The 25223-nt window shown below is 41.2% G+C and overlaps 1 protein-coding gene and 1 long non-coding RNA gene across 2 annotated transcripts; one reads left to right on the plus strand and one right to left on the minus strand.

The window, feature by feature from the left end:
• Nucleotides 1–118: 118 nt before the first annotated feature.
• On the plus strand, nt 119–7543 carry LOC107054726. Its single transcript, XR_001469284.4, has 4 exons — nt 119–330; nt 1097–1270; nt 3420–3522; nt 7430–7543. It is a non-coding gene; the product is annotated as an uncharacterized LOC107054726 (long non-coding RNA).
• MYH1B (myosin, heavy chain 1B, skeletal muscle (similar to human myosin, heavy chain 1, skeletal muscle, adult)) lies at nt 6619–24785 on the minus strand. The gene is made up of 40 exons (NM_204228.4): nt 24765–24785; nt 24525–24572; nt 23147–23389; nt 22913–23056; nt 22659–22815; nt 21509–21536; nt 21299–21410; nt 21119–21211; nt 20276–20339; nt 20017–20115; nt 19812–19915; nt 19596–19734; nt 18288–18406; nt 18039–18188; nt 16998–17168; nt 15957–16266; nt 15782–15864; nt 15195–15282; nt 14995–15112; nt 14784–14907; nt 14564–14700; nt 14206–14461; nt 12896–13138; nt 12614–12790; nt 12384–12529; nt 12206–12296; nt 11730–12119; nt 11363–11489; nt 11145–11263; nt 10719–10915; nt 10118–10301; nt 9874–10039; nt 9577–9701; nt 9046–9354; nt 8689–8892; nt 8023–8148; nt 7759–7929; nt 7568–7672; nt 7335–7430; nt 6619–6913 (listed from the first exon to the last, which is right to left on the minus strand). Exons 3-40 carry the CDS (start codon nt 23351–23353, stop codon nt 6758–6760), a joined length of 5835 nt encoding a protein of 1944 aa, NP_989559.3. The 5' UTR covers nt 23354–23389; nt 24525–24572; nt 24765–24785; the 3' UTR covers nt 6619–6757.
• Between the last annotated feature and the right edge of the window lie 438 nt (nt 24786–25223).

Genomic DNA, 25223 nt, shown 5'->3' on the forward strand with positions numbered 1-25223 from the left:
TACTTCTTCACATTATCTGATATACGACTTAAATAAAAATGTTCCCTATCAGATTTACAGTTTGTGTGTGTTGTTGTCTGCCACGCTCTCAGTATGAGCTGGGCATGCCAGACGGATCAGTGCCTCCTGCAGACCTCTGATGAACCAACTGACAGAGAATGCCCAGTCTCTGCTGCCAGCAGCATTTCTGCTGCCCTCTGTGTAAAATGAGAGCTCCCAGGAATATCAGTACAACCCGAAAAGAAATGCCGGTGCTCTAATTTTCTAGAGCAATGCTTCTCTTCCCTACACTTCTTCTAAGATGCAGCTGAGCACTGGACCATGACAATGGTAAGGACATATTTTCTGTATAGAAACTAATAGGTCAGACTAAGTTAAAGTGAGGGAACCCTTTTGTGTTTCTTGAAGATGATTAGCATACCATACTGTGGCTGCTACAACACACTGTCTGGTTAGGAAATGTGCTTTATAAATCTGTTCTGCCATTCTGCTCATGCTCGAGCAGGAGAAGAAAAGCGGGAAACATGAACTGATCTCTGTAAGAAAGTTGCTAATGAGACACTTGTACACATTGTCTGGGATGGAAAACAGTTCAGAATGGGCTTTGACATGTTACTTAAAATGCATGGAGCTAGAGCCCCAAGATGCTGCTTGTTGGTGAAGGTTTTTGTTTCTGTTTGTAGTATGAACCGCTGTTTTTTCCCTCTTCAAGTCTCACTATTCTTAGTGTTTGGTACATCTGTGATCTAGCTTCAATTTAAAGAAATCAAAATAGTTACTTCTGGGATGCAATATTGGAAAGTGCATTTTTGTAAAGGTTATGCTATCGTTTTTCAGTGCAGATATTGAGCAGCTTCCTGAAAAGCTACAGTGACAGATAATGTGGGGAGGCAATTACCTGAGTGGTGGAAAGGAAGGTAAAAACCATAATGTCCTGGAATACCAGGATAAGTAGCTCTTGAAATTGCATCAGAGTTAGCTTGTTATTTAAACTCCTCCTGCCACCACAGCAAATTTGAAAGGACGGCATATGAGGACGATTTAAAATAAGATGAGACTGACATAGAGAATGTTCCTTCCACCATTCACTTTCCAGTTACACAGAAATTGATGGTGCAGAAAGACTGAGAGGCAATGGGCAGAAGAAGATGCTCTCTGGAAACATCTGAGATGTTGAAGAGTGAAACAGAGACAACAGAATCCAGTATCCATTCAAAATAAGAAACAGCAAACAGCTAGTTTTTAGGAAGAGAGAAAAAAAGATTTTAAGGTATGATTCATCTGTGGGGTTATAGTGAATGGCTCAGTGTCCAAATGGAAACCAATAAGAAGTAGTATTACTCAAGGGTGTGTACTGGGGCTGACATTATTCAGCATTTTCTTTAATGATGTAGATAATGGACTGAAGTGTACTCTCAGCAGGCCTGTGAATGACCCCAAGCTTTGTGGCTCAGTTTATACACCAGAGGGAAGGCATTTTTTCAGTCTGTCCAGGTCCTGTCCAAAGGTCCTTCACATAAGCCACTGTAATCCCTAGTGGTACAGATTGAGCAGTGATTTGATTGACAGAAGCCTTGCAGAGAGGGACTGGGGGATATTGGTAGATGAAAAACAGGACACGAACTGGCCAAGTGTGTTTGTTTCCCAGAAGGCAAACTGTATCCTGGGTTGCATAAACAGTGTTGCTGGCAGATCAAGGGAGGTGATTCACTCTCTCTCTCACCCTCATGAAATTCCACCTGGAGTAATGCATTCAGCTCTGGAGCCCTCAGCAAAAGAAACGTGTTGGCTTATTAGAACAAGACCAGAAAAGTGTCATAAAAATGATCCAAGGCCTGAAGCATCTCACCTACGAAAAGCGGCTGATAACGCTGTGGTTGTTTAGCATGGTGAAGAGAATGGCCTGGTAAGACAAGATAGCGACCTTCAGTACTTAAGGGAGGTTTACAAGAAAGATGATGAAATACTTTTTACCAAGGTTTGTAGTGATAGGTCAAGGGGTAATAGTTTCAAATTGAAAGATACAATATTTAGATTATTAAGAAAGAAATTTTGTACCTCAAGGGTGGCTAGGCATCGAAACAGGTTGCTCAAAGATGTTGCAGATGTCCCATTGTTAGTGGTTCAAAGCCAGGTTGAATCAATTTGATCTCATTCACAGAATCACAGAATTGCATGGTTTGGAAGGGACCTGAAGAGATCACTGTACCCAATCTCCCCACTAAAGCAGGTATCTTACAATAGGTCGCACAGGTCGGCATCCAGATGGGTGTTGAATATCTCCAGAGGAGACTCCACAACCTCTCTGGGCAACCTGTTCCAGTGCTCTATTGCCCTTACTGTAAAGAAGTTCTTCCACATGTTTGTATGGAACTTCCTATGGCCAAGTCTGAGGACATAACTCCTTGTCCTATCCCTACGCACCAACAGAGCTCTAGTCTGGATGCATCTATTTGCCTCCCACCTCCTTCTAGATATTTAAAATAATTAATTACGTACCCTCTCAGTCTTCTTTTTCTCAGACTGAACAGACCCAGGTTACTCAGCCTTCCCTCATACAGGAGCTGCTCCAGGCCCTTAATCATCTTTGTGGCCCTCCACTGGACAGAGATCTCTGTCTTTTTTGAACTGGGGAGACCATAACTGGACGCATTCTACATGTGGCCTCACCAGGGCTGAGCAGAGGGGGAGGATCACCTTCTTCAACCTGCTGGCCACACTCCTTTTAATGCACCCCAGGGTCCCACTGGCTGTCTTGCCCACAAGTACACACTGCTGGTTCGTGACCAACATACTGTGCACCAGAACACCCAGGTCCTTCTCCACAGAGCTCCTCTCCAGGTCGTTCCCTAACCTGTTGAAAATGCCCCAGACCCTAGCAAGGGTGTTGGACTAGATGATCTTTAAACATGATTCTGTAATTCTACAGTAGGATCTTCAAGATGTTTACATGGAAATATTTTTTTTTCATTTTCAAGCCTGACTCTTTTGATGGCATAAATGGAAATTATACAGGCACTGTATCTCTTTTGATACAGCTTCCTGTAAGAAAAAAAATCTCGAAACAGGAATTTACATTCTCTATTGCCTTACTTAGAACATTGTGATTATGCTGCGTTATAATGTAGTTGACATGCAAGACTAATTTTTGCCAGTGCTGTGGCTAGACTGGAGATACAAGAAGGACCATAACCTTACTGCTCTATACTTGGTAGATGTTTGTGTGAAGGTCACATTCGCCCTATACATATCTCAAAAAAGTTATCTGCTTATAATGTACTATCTACCTCATGCAGCGTCCTTCTATCTGTCCTTACTCTGTCAGCAATCCCAGCAGCATTCCACACCCTACCAGTCTTCCCAGTTCCCCACCAGTAGCTCTTCTTTCCCTAAGTGCAGTTCACTTATTTTGTTTTTAGTTCACTTATTTTGACAACATGGTTCACAAGGACTTGGGGTGTGAAGAGGCATCAGACTGCTCATCTCTCCAGCAGTACCAGGACCAAGGAGACTCAGAAAGAGGTATGTTTTCCAAGGCACTTTTTCAGTGTTTAGTTAGACAAGTTTTCATGTAGTCAGGAAATGGTCATGAGAGACAGCGGGTTCATAAAAGCAGTGTGTATCCCCTTTCCTATCTGTAAGTATGGATGCTACTGACAGCTCATTCGTTCTTTTTTCTTTCTTTGTTCTTTCTTTATTAATTTCTCTCTCTTTCTCTCTCTCTCTCTCTCTTTCTCTGTCTCTCTCTTTCTCTCCTTCCTTCCTTCCTTCCTTCCTTCCTTCCTTCCTTCCTTCCTTCCTTCCTTCCTTCCTTCCTTCCTTCGTTCCTTCCTTCCTTCCTTCCTTCCTTTCTTCCTTCCTTCCTTCCTTCCTTTCCTCTCTCTCTTTCTCTATTTCTCTCTCTCCTTCATCCTTTCTCTTTCTTAATGTCTTCCTTTTTTCTTCACTCTTACTCGTTCTTTCATGTCCATGCTGTAGAAGGTAAGGGATCTTCATAGTACGTAAGTGGTAGCAGCTTTAATGGGGCCCATCAGCTGCATCTATTTTAAACTTTCTCTTGAGACATTACTTTATGCCTATTATGGACCAAAGTTTTTTCCAAGATCAGTTACCTTTGCATCAGCACTTATCAAATCACAAGCATCCTGACTCCAGAAATAGTGTGTCAACACAAAATGACTCCTGTTCTCCATGTATGGCAGCAAATCACAAAGGGAGGAGTAACTAATTTTCCTTACTCCTCCCATTAATTTTCCATTCTGATTCCAAGAAGTCTCTGATCTTTCTTCCTGGGATGCTCAGTGGTAAGGCCAGGTCAGCCCAGTGCAATGTGCAGTTTGAAGTAGATAATTGAATTGAGATGTCATAATTCAGGGAACCTGTAATGTTACCTTTCACCAGCTGAGCATTTAGTAACAAATTCTCAAGACATAATTGCTTACAGACAAGAGAGAAGCCTTAACATTTTCAGCTGCTTTGAGATTCTTTCACAATCAGACCAAGTCATATGTTTTGAACAGTTATTGTAATATCATCCAGGAGGAAGTGGGACTTTAAACATCAAACTATGGTCCTGAACCAACTGTGGTTCACTGCCAGTTGCAAGACACTGACTACAGAATTAAGCTTTTTCTTTCTTTGGTTATTTTTATCTTTTGTTAAAAAATAAAATAATAATAATAATTTAAAAAAAGCCATGGCTAAACCAAGCCTCCAGGAGAGTGCACTCACTGTCTGATGTTTCCCATGCAGCATACATGAAGGAGATTAACCCAGGATGTTCTTGAATACTGGCCAGTGTGTCCTTTTCTGCATTGTGCAGCTTTGCATTCTTTGTCATTCACATGGAAGGAACTGAACAGTGCAGAAATATTCTTCGGGCTAACATCCAAGGGAAAAGCTTTTCATAGCATTATCAAAATGAAAAGAGCTTGGTTAGAGTTCAAAGAAATATGCATCTTAATAAAGAAATTGTTCTTTTTCTGCCTTTCAGCGCGTGGAAAAAAATATTTTGTCTAGAAAGAATCTCACATCTTTTTGGAGCATGCTGAGGAAGGGGGAGTGGAGAGGGCTGTTTGTTTCCCTTCTTTGGATCCCAGATATCACTGGCATTGATGCAACTTTCACAGTTTCACACATAAAGATGCTGTCTCTCAAGTGCAGTCATACACAGGGTGTCATCTTCTCCTTCAATATATTTAGTTGCTGCTTAGCAAAGTACATCCATATTTGGTTACAACATGAGAGGACTCCATGGGTCTAAGCCTCAGTGTACCTGGGAGAAAGAGAACCTCCTGATCCTAAATGCTGGTGCTGCAAGTACACTGTCCGTGCCAGCATCTTTCCTCACACTCCCTCCTCCACATCTCTTTGGCAGCAACTCCAATTCCTTTCTCCAGCAGCTTCACATCTCCTTGAAGTACTCTATGGAAACAGTGGTGCAGAGCTAGCTAGGAACTCAGGGGGCACATAACAGTCGCTGTACTGAGTGTATTGATATTAGTACTGCCCATAGCAGATACATGATGTACCAGGGTCCAGTGCTGCCAGGATGGCTATCCCATTTTTCTAGCTCCACCACAGCTTGCCCTTCACATCATCAGGTGTCTTCTGTTTTAAACTTCCAGACCAGAAAATGTTGTCTGAGTGAATTTTGCTTCTCTGTCCACCCAGGGTTCTGTTAGTATGTAATGTGCCCAGAATTATTCTCAGATAAGTCTTAACTTACATGATTAAAAAAACACCTAATCCTTTACAGTTTTTTTTTTATATATTTATGCATAGCTCCACATTATTCCACTTCACAAAAGCTTATTATGGTTTTATATTAATATTTCAAAACTTAAAACTGCTCCATAAAGCAGCAGTTTCTGCATTGTTATCCTTTCACTGAATGTTATTTGCATTGGGTTTTATACCCTAGTGAGTTATTTTTTTCTTGCTTCTACCAATCAGTCCCCATTTATTTTATAATAGGAACTGTCTGTTCAGTACTGGTTGGTCTATAGAATAGAGAAAGCAAGAAACTGCCATGTCATCTTATACAAATAAATTATTTGTTCTACTTTAAAATTGATTCTTAAAAACTTCTTCCACAAATAAGCTGTGTAATGGATCCTGCCTGATATTTTTAATTTTGCTTGCAAACAAATGGCCACTTGTTCAGAGAAGGCAGCAGCTCAGTCCTTGCATAAGTTTCTTCACAAGGACTCAGAGTCATACAGATGCATTTGGGACTCCAGATTTTTCTTATTTATGTATTTGTTTATTTATTTATGAGTGATATCATGGCTCTCAATCCAGCGCAGGCCACAGAATGCCTCTGTGTACTACATCCATTTGGAGACAGGTCCCCAAAGCAGAAGCATTTTTACTGTGCTAGGATAGACCATGCACTCCTGCCTCTGTCCTGATCCTACCCTACTGTCAGTATGGAAACTGAGTTACTGTTTATCTGTAATTAGTAATATAACACGATAGAGTACAGAAGCTATGGGAATGAGACTAAGAAAATTGTATTGGTATCCAACCATAAAACTGAAAAAAAGATTCATTTGAAAATGTTCCAAATTTACATACCTACAGAACCGAATTATAACAAACAAAAAATCACACTGCTTCTGCTGTATATGCAGAGGAATCTATGGTCTTTATTCTCTAGACATTGAGGTGGTTATAAAGATAAATTATAAGTGATAGCAACAGAGGGTTCACATTTTGTGCACTCCTCAGGCCACTTTGCTGTCAGATGACATCTTCACTCTTCCTCTTCTATCTTCTTGCCATGAAACTCCCGGCTCTTTGCTCGGAGCTTGTTGACCTGTGACTCTGCAATGTCAGCCCGCTCCTCGGCTTCCTCCAGCTCATGCTGGATCTTGCGGAACTTGGTGAGGTTGACATTGGACAGCTCCTCCTGTACAGGGAGGGGGGTTAAGTGGTGAGAACCATGGCAGGGTTTTCAGTCCTGCTGTAGCCAGGTTTAGAAGGGTTCATCGGGAGAGAGTACAGACCCCCTGTCTCCTGCCTACTACTGCCTAAATATACGACTAACACAAACCTCCTCATCCTCCCTTATTCAAGACTCCACTACAACAAACTGCACAAGTTCTTTGTTGCAATTGAGTAGCTATTTCATTACTTGACTTTTTCATTTATATAATAAAATCCCACTAATTTGGTGCTCAGGTATAAGAGTGGATTGTCTGGATGACAAGGATTCTGAAACCTCCTATCAGTGAACGATGGTATTTTCCAAATTTTTTATATTCATCACGTCAGGACCTGTTCAACACCAATAGAAAGCAATGCTTGCTTACTTTCCCAGAAATACTTACAGCCTCCTCAGCTTGTCTCTTGTAGGATTTCACCTTCATCTGCAGTTTGTCCACCAGATCCTGGAGTCTAAGAATGTTCTTGCGATCTTCCTCAGACTAAAGCAGTCGGCAAGCAGGAAAGAGAGAGAATTGGTTTTCCCCACACCACAAAATGACATTTCCTCCTGGACTTCATGGAAAAATGCAATGGCTTCCTGTAGAATGGTATGTCGACACAAAGACACATGCCCTACCTGGTATGTCAGCTCCTTCACCCTCCTCTCGTACTTGCGCACACCCTTCACGGCTTCAGCGCTGCGCTTCTGCTCAGCATCAACCTCCCCTTCCAGCTCCCGCACCTGCAATGAGAAACCCATATTTGGAGCTTCCCTGCTATCTCTGACCTAGGATTGCACACGCTTGCACAAATACCAGTCCTACGTACCCTGGCCTCCAGCTTCTGAATTTGCTTCTTGCCTCCCTTCAGGGCCAGCTGCTCTGCCTCATCCAGACGGAGCTGCAGATCCTTCACCGTCTGGTCCAGGTTCTTCTTCATCCTCTCCAGGTGGGCACTGGTGTCCTGCTCCTTCTTCAGCTCTTCTGCCATCATGGCTGCCTGGAGAAGAAAGAATCACAGGTATTTTGTGACTGGAGGTATTTTGAGGGAGAATGCATCCACCATCAGCAGTGAAGGAGTGCTCCAACTCACATCGGTGATGGCCTTCTTGGCCTTCTCTTCAGCATTGCGGGCTTCCTGGATGGTATCCTCCATTTCACTCTGAATTTGGGCAATGTCTGTTTCCAGTTTCTTCTTGGTGTTGATCAAGCTGGTGTTCTGTTGAAAATCAAAAGTGTTTTCTGCATTTTGTTCCAAAAAAGAACACTTAATTTGAAAACAATATTGCTTAAATTTGAAGTTAAAATTTATGAATCTATTATTAGCATCTTCCTTAAAATGGCTAACGTTGTCAGACCATATACAGAAAGACAATAGGAAGAATCACTCCTGAATGCAATTCTCACTTAGCTATAAAACAGTTCTTTTTATAAGTACAAAAGCTGCAACTTAGATTAAGGTCTTTTCTACAAGGGATGGATGATTTAAGAACTTACACAGAAGAAAAATTGGGAAATAAAACAAAAGAATGCTCAAAGTTATACTGAAATTGGCTATTTAAATGGGAAAGTGACAATGACAATCTGGGCACCTCATGTTCTTGAGAAAAATGAGAAGTAATATTCCAGGGGTAATTTTCTTTTTTCCAATAGAATGTCTATTCAATGCTGAAGAAGAAATTGCAACAGCAAATGTAACTCCTTAGATATTATTTACACATCTATCTTTAGTTTTGGTATTCTCAGCCAAGAATCTAACCTGAGTGTGGAGGAGCTGAACTCTCTCACTTGCATCCATCAATTCCTGCTCAGCCACTTTTCTCGAGCGCTCTGTCTGCTCCAGGGCTGCCCGTAGCTCCTCAATCTCAGCCTGCAACAGGTTTGCTCTGCGCTCCACCATGGCCACCTGCTCCTTCAGGTCCTCCTGTGTCCTGAGAGCATCATCCAAGTGTATCTGGGTATCCTGTAAAACAGGAACGAGATATTATAACATGGCAGAGAACTGTCGGACAATAGTAGTTACTGCTATTCTGTAATAGTTTAGATAATTAATTATTATATCAGTATAATGCCATGCAGGACAAATAGCTACATGCACATACTTAGCTTAACATACTTTGAGCACTCCTTGTGTGTTTCTAAGGTTCTTTTGTGCCTCTGCAGCCACGCGGTTGGCATGGTTGAGCTGGATCTCCATTTCATTCAGGTCTCCCTCCATCTTCTTCTTCAGCCGCAGGGCCTCATTCCTGCTCCTGACCTCAGCATCCAGAGTGCTCTGCATGGACTCCACAATTCTGAGGTGATTTCTCTTCAGCTGGTCAATTTCCTCATCTTTCTCTGCTATCTTCCTGTCAATCTCAGACTTGACCTGGTTGAGCTCCAGTTGGAGGCGCAGGATCTTCCCCTCTTCATGTTCCAGGGAGGCCTGGACAAATAATTGTGATCATTTATTATGTAAGTAAATTGACTGCTTACTTTCTAGCTAATTACAGCATATCTCAGGAAATCTGAGGTATGTACACTCTGTAGCCAGAACAGAGGGCAACCATGCCTTTCTTGGCCAGATTTCCTCATTGCTGATACTTTTAGCGTGGCTACCAGTTATTATGAGCACGTTCCTCAGCATCCTCCAGTGATGAGCACATACCTCAGCTTCCTCCAGTGCTGCCTGGATTTCAGACTTCTCCTGCTCAATCTGCTTCTTGACTTTCTCCAACTCATGAATCGCCTTTCCTCCCTCTGCAATCTGCTCTGTGAGGTCAGAAATCTCCTCTGCAGGGAAGAGTGAAAAATCGCATGGTCAGATACAGAGCATACAGGGAAAGGCCCTGTGGCAACAGCATAACAAATCTCCTCCCATCCCTGAAGGCACAGACCCAGGTGGAGAGGTGGGCCGGAAAGCTTCTGAGAAAGCCCTGCCAGCAGGAAAGACTGAGCGACTTACGCTGCAAGTTCTTGTTCTCACGCTTCAGCGTTTCCAGGTGGTCCAGGGATTCCTCATAGGCATTCTTCATCTTAAACAGCTCTGTGCTGAGGGAGCGAGACTCCTTCTGGGAGGCCTCCAGCTCAGCCTGCGTTTCCTCGTACTTCTGCTTCCACTCTGCCAGGATCTGAGGAGCAACAGAGCGTGAGTATGGATGTGGCAATCACGTTCTGCTCAGGAAACACAGGGCTGGAGCCCAGAATACCTTGTCAAAGTTCTTCTGCTTCTTGTCCAGAGCTGCGCAGGCAGCATTTGCTCGCTCCACGTCAATCATCAGGTCCTCCACCTCATTCTGCAGCCTCTGCTTTGTCTTTTCCAGGGAAGCACATTTGGCATTCACAGCTTCAACATGTTCCTCGGCATCCTGCAGGCGCTGTGCCAGCTTCTTCCTATGAGATGAGCACAGCTAATGATTTGGGAGCGAAGAGTCCATGCTCGATGGCTGACAGGATTTTCACAAGAACTAGATTTACCTCTTCATGTACTATGTACACTAATCAGAAACACTGAAAGGAATCTGTAAACATGCTGTTGTCTTCCCAATTCTGTTTCCCTCTGTACAGAAACACATTTGCCCTCTGCATCTACCATTCTTAGAGTGTCTTTACTATTCTCTGTGTCAGGGGAATATTTTCCTTTACGTTTCTCAAATATTTATTTCATAGCATGTACCTCAGCCCATGACTCTGCTCTAAAGCACAGCTTGAGTTTCTTGACAGTACCACATTTGTCTGTTCATATTTATCATGTCAGTCTTCCCCTTTTTGTCTTCCCCTACTTCCCCACCCCCTGCTTTCTCCACATACTTGGCCTCCTCCAGTTCCTCTGTGCGCTGAATAGCATCTGTCTCATATTTGGTTCTCCACTGGGCCACTTCACTGTTGGCCTTGGACAGGGCACGCTGCAGCTCACCCTTGGCTTCCTGCTCCTCTTCATATTGTTCCCGGAGCAAATCACAGTCATGACGAGCAGACTGCAAGGCGTGGGCCAGGGCGTTCTTGGCCTGCGGAAATAAGCGTGAGTAGGATAACGAATATAAATAACCTGGAGAATCTCTCACAGTGAATTAATTTAACACTTCAAGTATGACCAGTGGAAAGGTACAAGGAATGATAGATGTAAGACTAGAGAACAAAATGTACTGATCATACTCCATGCAGTAGTCCCTTTCCCTACCAGACAATGTGAAGTTAAATATATTTTTAGTGTTGAGCTGTAAGACAAAATATCACCTTGATTTCTTCCTCTAAGTGCCGCTTGAGTTCCTCAATCTGTTGGGTGAATGCCTGCTTGCCTCGAGACAGCTGAGATATCAGGGCATCTTTCTCCTCCACCTGGCGTGAATATTCACCTAGGAAAGCATACAGAAAGGAGATCTAGTAACTTGGGACCAAAACCAAAAATTTTAAGGATGTTGACCCATTCCACAAGACAGATGAAGCACTCTCACCTGATTCTGTCTGCAGACGAGCTCTTTGAGTGCTGAGATCGTTGATCATGCGTTGATGCTCCTCCTCCTTTGACTTAATCTCACTCAGTTGGTCTTCTAAAGTACGACACATCTTTTCCAGGTTTGCCTGAGGAGTTCAAGAAGAATGAAAGAAGATTCATACCTGAAGTAAACTGCTTTAATAACAGCAGGATTTTCATCAGAAACGTGGCCAGAAGCACAGGCTATATAATGCTCATTGGTTTTGAGTTTAAAAATACAGTTTTATACAGAGACATTTATAGTAACTGGCTCATATATAAAAAAGGTATCATTTGACATTATTTATTCAAGATTTTTTCAAGATTTTTTAAAATATATTCTATACCTTAGCTTTGGAGACAGACTCCATGTTGCTGGCCAAGTCATCAATCTCCATCTTCAGCTCACTCTTCTCCTTCTCCAGCTTCTGCTTGACTCGTTGCAGGTTGTCGATCTGCTCCCCAAGCTCCGCTGTGCTGTCCGCATGCTTCTTCCGCAGGGCAGCAGCCGTGGCTTCGTGCTGCAGCGTGGCCTCTTCGAGGTCACGGCGCATCTTCTGAAATTCTGCCTCACGCTTCTTGTTCATATCAATCTGAGCTGCTGTAGCCCCTCCTGCTTCCTCCAGGCGCTCACTGATCTCCTCCAGCTCCCTGGAGAGGTCAGCTCGGTGCTTCTCTGCTTTTGCCCGAGAGGTTCGCTCTGCCTCGATTTCCTCCTCCAGTTCCTCAATACGGGCCTGAGGAACATCGAGCACCCTTCATACTCATGCCCTCCTCAAACTGATGTTTTCTGAAGGGCAGAAGGGAAGGACCAGACACTTGCCTGCAGCTCCTTGATCTTCTTCTGTAACTGCATGCCCAGGGCTTGCTCATCCTCAATTTTGCTCTGGATCTGGCTGATTTCAAAGTCTTTCCTTTGCACAAGATACATGGTGTTAGTGCCTGAACAAAACATCTAAGTGTACCCGTCCAGCACTCAGATGTCCCACAACCACACTTACTTCTTCAGTTTCTCATCCAGCTGCTGTTTATCATTTTCCAAGTCCATTATGGTATCCTGGGACATCTTCAGGTCTCCTTCAAGTTTCCTCTTAGCTCTCTCGAGGTCCATGCGCAGCTTCTTCTCTTGCTCCAGGGACCCTTCCAGCTAAACCAAAGGAGATCATTAGTGCTCTGCCAGCCATGTTTATCTCCACAACTGTCCTGTAATGGCTGTATGCATTTTGCTTACATCGTCTACTTGCTGTTCCAGCTTGGTTTTAGCTTTGGTCAGCGTATTGACTTTGTCCTCTTCAGCCTGCAGGTCATCCAGTGTCTGCTGATGGGCCTCTTGGAGGGCTTTCTTCTCTTTTGTCAGCTTGGCAATTGTCTCGTCCAGGGCTGCCATCTCTTCTGTGAGGTTTTTCACCTTTGACAAGATGGGAACAAGTATAATTAAAGCAAATAGGTACAAGACTCCCATAACAGCACAGAGTACTTTTCTGGAGTGTGAGAGACATCTTCTGCCTCATACCTTGTTTTCAGTGGCATGCTTTTCCTTCTCAACTTTGGCCAGTGTTAACTCCAGGTCATCTATATCTTTCTTCAGCTCTGAGCATTCATCCTCCAGTTTCCTCTTCTTGGCTGTCAGTTCAGCATTAATTTCCTCCTCATCCTCAGCCCGTTCTGTCACCTCCTTAATTTTGGCTTCCAGCTGGATTTTGGTTTTGATGAGCTGGTCACACCTTTCCTCAGCATCAGCCAAAGCATCAGCTTCCTGAGGGGAAAATAGTTTATTTTGAAAATATCTGGCTTTAACACAGAAGAAGAAAGTCTATTTTATTCTCAAGGAATAGATAAGGAAAACTCATATGATTACTTCTTGCAAAGCAGATACTGCACAGTTATAATTTAAACTAGAATTTTTGAGTAAGTTTTTAATTAGCTTTATTTTCTCAGTCCTTTTGCATCACCAGATACGATGTTTAGTTCCTGTATGTCAGTAGGTTATCGTATTCGTTTCATATTGATGATTCAAATGTGCCAGTAATTTATGGCTTATCATAATTTTCCATTTTTCACGATTATCACTTTCAAAGCTACCTGGATGTACTGAGAAATGTAAATACTTCTTCTTAGGTCATCCATCACTGAGAAAATAGTTTCAAATTTCTATTAATTTTTCTAGTATACACTAAGACGCTTTCTTTCTGTATACTGAAAATGTGTTTGAAATTAACATCACTAAATGAGTGCTTACATGAATGCCAGGTATGTGACTCCAGTTAAGAGACTGATACCCAGTTGCTACACTTAGCAGACACTAACTGCCACTAATAGTTTTCTGAAACAGACACTTCAGCACAAAGATTCTTTAAACATGATCTGGGGGCCAAAGGGCATTGGACACAAACCAGATGTATTATGGGATTTCCACATAGATCTTTTGAGATCAGTAGCTAAGGAGATATGCCGTAAGAAATGGCACCAGGCTATGAACACGTATAACTCAACTAAGGTATAGTAGTCGTCAATGGAATGATTATCACACTCCACTAAGTACAGAGCAGTGACAACTACATTTCGGCCATGAACTTGCATGAAGATGCTACATGTAGGATTTCAGACCGAAATTTGAATTTATTCTTAAGCTGAAACATTATTTTTTAATAGTAACACTGAGTGTGGAAAGGAAGTGGCCTGAATTTTACCTTCAGATACATGCTATTTCGCGTAAAATATTCACTAAAGCAGTTTAGAGTATAGTTTGCACTCTGGTAGAAGGCGTAGAAGTTATTGAATGATTTCCCTTAATAAAAAATAAAATAAAATAATGACGCTCACAGCCTGCACTTGGAGCTGCAGATCATTTTTCTCCTGCACCAGCTTCACCATTTTCTCCTCCAGCTCCTTCCTCTTTGCCTCAGACTTTGCAAGCTCCTCCTTGGTCTTCTCAAATTCTTCCTTCATGTTGGCCATCTCCTTCTCAGACTCTGCGCTCTTCAGCAGGGGCTTGATCTTGAAGAACAGCTTCATCCAGGGCCAGTGCTTGACATTCATGAATGCACGAACATTGTACTGAATGCAGAAGATGGACTCCCTGAAGCATAATTGAAACGTACATTTGATTATTTTGTGTGATATGATCCTCAGCACTTCCCCCAAAATACAGTGTCTTTAACTGAAGATGGGGAACACCTACCTCCTCTCCACCATTCTCTGGTACTCCACTCTCATCAGGAAGCCTCTGCACCTGGCCTGTGTGCGAGTGATGAGCTGTGCCAGCTTCTCATCTCTCATCTCCTCCAGGAGTCCCAGCAGCCCAGCTTTGAAGAACACCTGAAGAAAGGAAACATTGCAGCACATCACTGTCAGGTGGAACAAAAAACAGGCATAGGGATTGAGTCGAGGAGACTTGGTACCTTGGTGTGACCAAATTTGTACTGGGTGTGGTCCACATCAATTGACCCAAGAAGCTTCTCAGAAGCTTTCTTGCTATCAATGAACTGTCCCTCAGGGATGGCACTGGCATTAAGCACCTTGTACCTGTGAGAAGCAAAAGAGGAAGTTAAGGCTGTTCTTCCCAAATCTCGACATTACTTACAGTCATGCTAAAAGGCCGAGTACTCTTACCTCTGTTTAAAGTCTGCATAGAGGACTCTGCTGGGGAAGCCTTTCCTGCAAATCCTGATCCCCTCCAGCACGCCGTTACAGCGCAGCTGGTGCAGCACCAGTTCATGCTCCATGGCACCTAACAATTAATTTTGCAAATGAATATCACTGTTCCCACCATCGAGGGAAGTCACTTCAGTATCTCTGCTGGAGCATCTTACCAGGTGTTTTTGTTTCATTTGGGATGATGCAGCGGACAAAATGAGGGTGAGTACTCCGTAGGTTGGTCATCAGTTTGTTTAGGTTCTCCTGTGGGATCATGTGTTGCAACTTAGATTAAAATTTTTTACTTCTACACACTCTGTATCTAAGTGAAAAGAATATAATGAATCTTTGGAGAATGTAGCTTTCAGATCCAAAATTCAAATTTAATGAAATCTCCTACATAAGTATCTATTTTTATTAACAGAAAGTTAAAATTTCTGTACCATAATCTGGAGGAAATGAAAAATGTTCAGACAATCCATAATTATTGTTTTTACTACGTCACGAGTAAAACAAAAGTTCTCACAGAGAACATAAGTGAAATTTTGAAACAAATTCAAGGGGTCAGCTGAAGAGTACTAGAAACATATCACAAATGTGAGCAGAAAAAAAAGAAGAAAAGGCAGTGAAATAACATCTGTCCGATTTATACTTATTGGTTTTTCATCAAAAAACAAAGATTGTGAGAAGAATGGTAGTTCAGACAGCTCAGATCTCTAACTGTTTTCATGTCATTATAGTGATAATGAAATCCATACTTTACCCGGAAAAGGGCTGAGACAGTCTGGAAAGAAGAACCCTTCTTCTTGCCACCTTTCTTGCCACCACCACCACCACCACTAGCCTCTTCAAAAACAAATGTAGTTTATAAGTCATTTTTGTAGGGTTAATATTTACATATTGTGAAGGTGAGAACTTAAGAATTTTAGAAATCTGACCTGCTTCTGCTCCACCATAGTTGGCAAACAGTAAGGCCAGTGTCTTCACAGATGATTTCTGGTACAGCCCAATGACAGTTTCGTTCAGGGGGTCCTTGTTCTTCTCCAGCCAGCCAGTGATGTTGTAGTCTACTGTGCCAGCATAGTGCACCAGAGAGAAGTGGGCCTCAGCCTTGCCTTTGGCAGGCTTGGGCTTCTGGAAGTTGCTGGACTTGCCCAGATGCTGGTCATAGAGCTTGTTTTTGAAAGAGGTGTCAGTTGCCTTGGGGAACATGCACTCCTCTTCCAGGATGGAGAAGATGCCCATGGGCTGGAAATATTACAATACACAAAGTAGAATATTATATAGAATATAATATGATCACCACTTTGTCCTCCAGTGAATGTACTAAAAGAAGAAGCTGAAGAAGAAACTTACATCCTTGTTGTGACGTAAATTTCTTTCTAAAAAGTGAGTTTACGTAACCTGTGGTTCACCAGCTTTACTCTAACTTTGGCATGATAATTTAGGATTTTTTTTAATGCAAAAAAGTTTAAAAAATCATTAAATCAATAATTATGTTTAAAAATGTCTTTCACAAATGTTTCCATTTGATGTTTGGTCCATTTTTGTACTTTTAACCGACTACCTAAATTGTATAGCACAAATATCCTTCATTCTATTGCACTAAAAGGACAGGCACAGACTATAATCTACTACGAACCATCAAGAAAAAAATGTATTGTTCACAAATAAATTAATTCCAGAACCTTAAGAAAATGCATTTATTTTACTTTAGGAGCTGATTTATGTTTTTGAAATAGTATCCTTTAATAAAGTAAGCAGAGACATCTTGCATGCAGAGTTGTGTAAAGGATGACTTCCATAGTTATTTATGAACACCGTAATGAAAAATAAGCAATTGCAGATGTCAAGAGATACTTCACTAACTAAAAATGAGTGCATTATACTAATCAAGGAAGAAAGGAGGACTTTTTTTAATAGTTTACCGCCAACTATTAGCTTTTGAAAATGCAGGACATTTTGAATTAAAAATTTACCTTTTCAATGAGCTCAATGCAAGCAGCCAAGTCCATCCCAAAGTCAATGAACTCCCATTCAATGCCTTCCTTCTTGTACTCCTCCTGTTCCAGCACGAACATGTGGTGGTTGAAGAACTGTTGCAGTTTCTCATTGGTGAAGTTGATGCACAGCTGCTCCAAGCTGTTGAACTTCCCAGTGCCAAAAACAAAACAAAACATAACAAAACAAAACAAACAACGTGTCAGTTATTAAGATGAACAATTACTGTGTGATTTCTTTATAGTTATTAATCTTTCATACACCTCTCTTGTTAAAACATAATTACATTAACAGCACTGCATCAAAGCAAGACCAATAAGCAGTTCCCCAAAGAAAAATCAATTTAATGAGAACAGGATTCCTGATGAATCTCCTAAAATTAATGAAGTACTTCTGCATTTCTTTATTCAGACAAAAAGATGACTGTATGCTTTCAGTTTTAATTACCCAATCTCTCTGATCAGCCATTTATCCATTAATCTGTTTCTCTTTTCAACAAATCACTCATCTTTAACGTATTATATATTTGCCACTGGATTTCCAAATCTTAAGATCTGGATCCATGAGCTCTTTATACATATTTATATTTACATACATATATGTATGCATGGTTTCTTTTTGTAATTTTTATCATTACTCTAAGATATTATGATATCTTATACAGATATTATAATATATATAGATATATATTAATTATTAATTATAAATTAATAGATAATATTAAAATATTACTGCATATAGAATTGTAACTGCTACTTCTATGCAAACAACATAACTGTTATTTCAGAGGGTGGTGATGCACTGGAACAGGTTGTCCAGAGAAGTTGTGGATGTCTCATTTCTGGAGGTGTTCAAGGCCAGGTTGGATGGGGCCCTGAGTAGCCTGATCTGGTGTGGGCAATGAGCTCATGGCAGCGGCAGTTGCAAAATAATTAATATATTTAGAATATTGTTGCTTGGAAACCTCTGACATTATAATCCCACTCTCTAAAAGCAGACCTCAAACATGTACTCCTTACATCAAAGATCTCAAATCCAGCGATGTCCAGGACACCAATGAAGTACTGCCTGGGCTGCTTGGTATCCAACTGTTGGTTGATGCGAACAACCATCCACAAGAACATCTTCTCATAGACAGCCTTTGCCAGAGCACCAACTGAGTTGTTCACCTAAAACAAAGAGGTGTGCAGCAGAAGAAAAATCAATATATAAAGTAAAATGTTCCAGTCTTACAAGCCAGAGGTTCCCAGTGATGGTCTGTTTCCTACCTGCTGCACAGTTTGACCCTTGGTCACATACTCATTCCCAACCTTGACACGAGGATAGCACAGGGCCTTGAGCAGGTCTGCTGAGTTCAGACCCATCAGGTAGGCAGCCTTGTCTGCAACTAAATAGCAGGAGGAGATTGAAAAATTAAGATTAACAAAATACGCAGCCTATCGAGTGATAAACCCTTTCTGAAGCTACTGCCGTATCAAATGTTCTTGTGATCACCTTCTGCTTGCTGTATTTCACAGGACGTATGGCAGTCATTGAATGAAAATGCATCCTTGTTTTGAACATCATTCAGAGTAGGATGCTTAAGTGGTATTTGTGTTTTTTCAAATCTTCCCAAAACCATCTAGAAACAAATTCTTTACTAAAAATTCACACTGAAAACTGAAGTTTTCCCTTCTATCTAGAGCTATTTGCTATCTATAAGCCTGGAACAAAACCAGCAAGGTGTTACGAGGATTGCTGCCTCACTGTAATCCAAAACATACTTAGGCACTTGGGCTCCCTGCATATTTCTTCAGCAGCAAAAATAGCCTTCAAAAGGAATGCATTCCAAAATTACTGGAAAAAATTGGTTGCCCCTTTTTTGAATCTGGTTATTACAGCTTTAGTGAAAAGGCAGGTGCATTCATTCAATCAGGATCAAAACCTCAAAATCTAGTCCTGAAGCTGACGGTCTCAAGACATTCTTTGGAAGAAGTAGTCAGGGCTTAATTTATTTAAGTCATGTCTACATTATTCAAGTCATTAAGTAATCAGCTGAGAAACAGAAGGTCTAAGTCACTGCTTCCCTAGCCTATTATGTGTACCTATGCTTCACTTAGACTGCTGTTCAAAGAATTCCATTATTCCATTCCATTATATTCCATTCAAGTTTGAATGTCCATAAGAAATTAGAGTACCCTTTACTCCTGAGAAAAAAAAATCCCTATTATATGCTTTATAAACAGTGAATTCAGTGCATCTACTTTATCAAAAAAAAAAAAAAAAAAAAGGCAACTAGAAATGTGTTTTATGAAACCATTTTCTCATTAGTGGTTATCCTATATGAGCACATCAGACTGTGCTATCTAAAACTATGAAAGCCCAGGATTTAATTAATGGGCTTTCATATTTCATAAGTCAGGCAAAGATTAGGTAGTCCTTGAAAAAACGGATGGCAGTTTTATACTAGCTCCATGGGGTAGTAGCTCCACCTAGATACCTTTTTTTTATACTTTTCCACTCTTCTCTCCTATCTTTCAAATTACTGTTACTGTTGCTTCTATTCCTAATAGGTCAACAACAGAGCTCGCTAGTACCTTCTGTGCCATCTGGCTCTGCTTGCTCTTCTCTTTGTTTCTGCTTGAACTTCAGGTTGCCATAGTGCATGACAGCTCCTGTCAGCTTGTAAATAGCCACTTTTTCATCGGCAGTAAAGCCCAGGATGTCAATGGCACTCTACAACAGAAAATATAAAATAAAAGATTTGTCTGGGAGAGATTACAATAGACACAACATTTTAAAATATTACTTACATCTGTAGCCATCAGCTCCTCTTGATCATTAATGCTGGGAACAGTGATCTCACCTTGACTCACAAAGTGATAGTCGTATGGATTGGTGGTAATTAGAAGCATGTCTGAAAGTAAGAAGAGGGAACAATTAGGTTTAGTTCAGTCAAGTATGTAATAGCATGAGCTGATGCTCAGCAATCTTCTCCAAGTTAGTCATCATTCCTACCAATTAGCTCTGGTTTCTTGTTGGACATAATTTGATAAAATATGTGGTAGCTTCTTTCTGCCTTCAGCTGAAAAGTGACTCTAGACTTCTCCAATAGATCTGAAGGGAAAACAGAAAGTTCAGAAACATGAAGAAACAGCAAAAGAGAAAGTAGGGAGAAGGTATGAAGGGGGAAGGGTGTTTAGATGGTAAGGTAAAAAGTAGATGGATACTGATGAGTGAATGTATGGATCGTGAATAGTTGAGGAAAGTGTCTTACATGTTTCAATATCTGCAGAAGCTAGTTTTCCTGTGGCACCAAAGTGAATTCTGATGAATTTCCCCTTTGAATGGATAAAAATTGTCTTAAAATTTATGTCATAAAAAATGCATCTGAAGTGGTGAATTTTGCTCTTTATTGGGTGCAAGATTTCTTATTAAAAATATTTTCTTAGAGTCACATATATTTTCACCACTAAGATAAAGGCCTATAAATTTTTGCCCACAAAAGTAACCAATAGGGACACAGCTGTATATTTAATGTGTGTTGAACATACAGATGGAAAGTAATTAGTGGATTTCATTAGCCCATTTATACCTTATCCCAAACACGTCTAGTTCTATCCTGCCTACAGACAACAGCCATCTGAATTATATGGGAATACCCATTTAACTAGTACAGCTGTGTAAATCTGTCTTGGTATCAAATAAGTGATTAAATCAATTTGATGTGAAGCAAAGATATATTCAGGTAGAAGTTTCTTTCCTTCCCTGCTTCCTTCCCTCCTTCCTTTACTCCCTCTTCTTTTTCCATTTGTGTGTCTTGTAGCAACTGGACAGAAACATGAGGAATGATTAAAGAATACTGCATAAAAACGATGCAGGAGAATGAGCATGTGATCTGCTAATTTAATATGTACTTTGATGCAATACAGATAATTTTTTTTCATAGAAGCACTGATTTCAAAATCTCACTAACTAACTTCAGGGTAAGTGTTAAAATCATGCTAAGAAAATTCAGTTTTACACTTGTAAAACCCATGGCTGAACAACAGGAAAGGAAGACTGCCATAAATTCCTGCTTATTATAATTCAGAAAAAAATTTGCTTAAACAAAACTTACAAAGCGTGAGGAGTTGTCATTCCTCACAGTCTTGGCATTTCCAAAGGCCTCTAGCAATGGGTTGGCGCTGATGATTTGATCCTCAAGCGTTCCCTACAGGATGGTAATTGTTACGGCGTATACTTTCTAAAAATTAGGAACATAATAAACATTGATTCAAGCCAGTATCTCTTAATGTACCTGCATTTTGCCAGGCTGCTCCTCCTTCTTCTTCTCCCCGCTAGCTGCAATTGTTGCAAAGTACTGGATGACACGTTTCGTGTTCACAGTCTTCCCTGCACCGGATTCTCCGCTGTCGAACCAAACAGAGAAGCAGCGAGCGTGAGGTCAGGGAGAAGGTCCCCTGGCACAGGGCAGCCCCGCAGGGACCCGATCAGGGAGCGTACTTACGTGATCAGGATCGACTGATTCTCACGGTCTGTGAAAGAAGCAGAAATACAGGATATAAAACTCAATGAATAAGAAGGAATGGAACACAGGTAAGTGTAAGTGAGTTAAAATTTAAGATCACTAAGATCAAGCATTACATCTAAATTACAAAGACAAACCAGTGAGAAATTCAAATCCAGATTAGTTTCAATTTATTTAAATTAAAAAAAAAATCAAAAAATGTGGGGGTAGAAAAGGAAAAATTCTTCCTTTGAATTCAGTTTTTCTATTAATTCTTCCTTTTCTGTTTTTGACTACATGCTTCAGTTAGGCTTAAAAAAAGAAAAACAAAACAACACCTTGCAGTGTTGTCGTTCATTTCAAATAGGAAAAGGAATGCTGTGAAGATGGAAAAACTTAGAAATGTGTGAATCAGAACAATGAAATCTTTGAAAAAATTGTACTTCTGCTATAGAATTTCACAGAACCACAGAATAAGGTAAGAAGGGTTATCATCAACCACCTTGCCCAAGCAAGGCCTCCTAGAACAGGTTGTCCAAGGTAGTGTTCAGGCAGCTTTTGAATATCTCTAATGATCGATACTCTACAACCTCCCCTCTTTGGCAAATCTATTCCAGTGCTCAGTCACTTGGATAGTAAAGAAGTGTTTCCTAATAATGAGAGAATACCACATGTGTTTCAGTTTGTGCCCCTTGCCTCTTGTCTTCTCCCTGTGCACCACTGACTGATAAGAGCCTAGCTCTGTTCTCTTTGCATTCTCCCTTCAGGTTTTTATATCCACTGAAAAGATCTCCCCCAAGTCTTCGCTTCTTCAGGCTGAAAGTCTCAGCTCTTTCCAGATAGGAGATATACCCTAGTCCCTTCATCAGCTTAGTGGCTTTTCACTGGTCTCATTCCAACACTTCCACATCTCTCTCATACTGGGGACCCCAAAACTGCTCACAGTTCTCCATGTGTGGCACGTGAGTGCTAAGTAAAGAGGAAAGATTGCCTCCTTCAATCTACTGATAATGGTTTGCCTAATGAAGTTCATTTTACCGCTAGCATTCCTTTCTTGTGGAAAGGGCACACTGCTGTCACATATTCAAGAGAATTCTCCTTTGTAAGGATTCTGTGGAGCAATCACTCTAAGATAGATGGAGTCACTCACCAGTCAGCATGAACTGATAGGCGTTGTCAGAAATGGAGAAAATGTGTGGAGGGGCCTCCTGGCGCTTTTTGCCTCGGTAGGCCAACACCACCTCCGGGTTGTACACCGGCAGCCACTTGTAGGGGTTGACAGTGACACAGAAGAGGCCCGAGTAGGTCTGTGAGGAAGGGACACAGCACGTCGGCTTCCACTCAGCCTGGCACAGCAGTCCTCCCCAGCTACGCTGCCCAAGCAAGAGAGCTGCTGGTACTTACGTAGATCATCCAGGCTGCATAACGCTCTTTGAGGTTGTACAGCACAGCGGGTTCGTGGAGGTGGGTCATCATGGCCATGTCCTCAATTTTATCGTACTTGGGAGGATTCATGGAGAAGATTTGATCTTCCTTCACAGTTAGAGTCTGCCAAAGAAAAGAGAAATCCCTGCATGTCAGCTGTGTCAGACCACTGTGGGAATTGAATTCACATTGTAAATCTTGCCTTTTACTCACTTCTCCACCTTCAGTCTTGACAGTGACCTTCCCTGTTTCTTTGCTCTGGATAGTCCCTTTCACAAAAGATTCTTTGGGATGCACCACAAAGACTGATGACTTGGCATCAAAAGGCTTGTTCTGGGCCTCGATTCTTTCCTTCTCTGACTTTCGAAGATAAGGAGCAGCCTCCCCAAAGGCGGCCATTTCAGCATCTGGAGAAGCCATGGCTGCTCTTCACTGAAGACACCTCAGCAGAAGACTCTAATGGGGACAAAAAATGTAACACTATTCATATCTTTTCTGTAAGACTAGGAAAACTTCTATATTCCATGTCTTTCACCATGTCATATGGTTTTTCTTCACACTCCAATATTTAAGACAACTAAAATGATCTAACTGAAATCCTAATCTGTAGGTTGATTCAGACAACATGGGGTTATAACTGATGTAGTCTAGATCTTCCGACTTCTACAAGAACAACCTTTCACAACTGCAGTTTTGGATCTTTAAGAACAGTGTGTCTGTGAGATGAGAGTGAAGTTGCTGAGCAAGTTTCAATGAGACGTAATTACTAGTGGAAATACATGTGGAACATTTTGATAGAAGGATGAAAAGTGGAGGATCATTTCTGAAAAACTGTAGTACAGGAAAAGGACAGGTTATTTGGCCTTTAATACTCTGCCAAAATTTAATTTGTTTATACAGTTGCTATTCATAAGCACAATATCTGAATAATCTCAAACAAAATTCAAGCACCGAATTTGTAATTGCCATGCCTGTATGGGGCTCCCAAATAAATACTTATTGAAAAAAATCCAGGAACAGGTGAGCTCTCAAAACTTTAATATAATAAGAGTGCTTTTTTAGATGCTTTGTTCTGATGCTAAGTTTTGCCAGCTGCACTTGAAAATTCTCTAGATGCATTAGTAAAATTGATTCCTTCTGTTCAACAGATAACTTTTTTTTATTTTATTAAATGAATTATTTTTTAATTAAATGCATATCTAAGAGGGCTTTGACATTTTATGAAGATGGTAATAAGGTCTGTATTCTCAGATGATTTATTGATAATGTTTTGAGGAAGAATATGCAATTTTGCACTTTTTCCTTCTTTGTTCATCTTGGTCCAGATCTACTGCTGCAATGATGTGAAGCCAGCACACCTCACTCCCTGTTTGGTCAGTTAAGCAGAAATGAAGAGCATTCCAATGGGAATTTCCTCGTCTGCCATTGGAGGCAGGGAGATACAAACACAGCCATTTGAAAACCTTGCCAGCCATGAGCACCCCACCACCTGCCTACTGTAATCACACCAGCTTTGAATGCAGGGTGAAAAAGGTGATTGTTCATCCATCCAGAAATCCCACCCAAAAGCATGAATAAATCAGGTTCTTACCTCTTGTGACACCAGATGGGTGGCTTGCAGCCTGGCAGCTGGTCAATGCTGTAAAACAGAAATGGCAAGTCCCTGCTTGCAGCTGCACAGAATTCCAGAGTGAAAATGTGCAGGTGTCTTGAAAGCAGATTAAAAACTCGAGCTGAGGAATTGAGCCTCCTCTTGGAAATGAGCACTGGAGGCAGAGGAATGCTGTAACACAGAAAGACTCCTGCACGGCTGCAGATCCCATCCACTTACCTTGAAGCTTTCCGTGGAGACAGGGCAGTCTTGCTGCAGGGACATTTTATACGATCTCATCTGCAGATGCTACAGATGCCTACTCTTTCTTCGGTCAAAAAATTTTTGGCAAGCCTTCTTTGGCAAAGCATTGTCTGGCAAACTGAACTAAGGGCATAATTGTCATTTGACATGACTAGATATAATTAGAAAATTTTGATGTCTTACCGACTATATGAATACATCTCCTATAAATAATTTGACAAGGGTGTTAAGGAGGGAATCTGGACTAGTCAAGGCACTTAGAGAACTTGGATGCAGGACTTATGGATTCTATTGCTGGCTTTCCCACCAACTCACTGTATGACCCAGAGTGGATCGCTTGGTATGTGTGTGCTGCAGCTACCCCAGCTGTACAATGGGGATGACAACATTTATCTTCTCTATGTCATGATGTGAAATTTATAAGAAATAATTTAG

The sequence above is a fragment of the Gallus gallus genome, chromosome 18 (assembly GCF_016699485.2).
Source record: "Gallus gallus isolate bGalGal1 chromosome 18, bGalGal1.mat.broiler.GRCg7b, whole genome shotgun sequence".
Taxonomy (NCBI): Eukaryota; Metazoa; Chordata; class Aves; order Galliformes; family Phasianidae; genus Gallus; species Gallus gallus.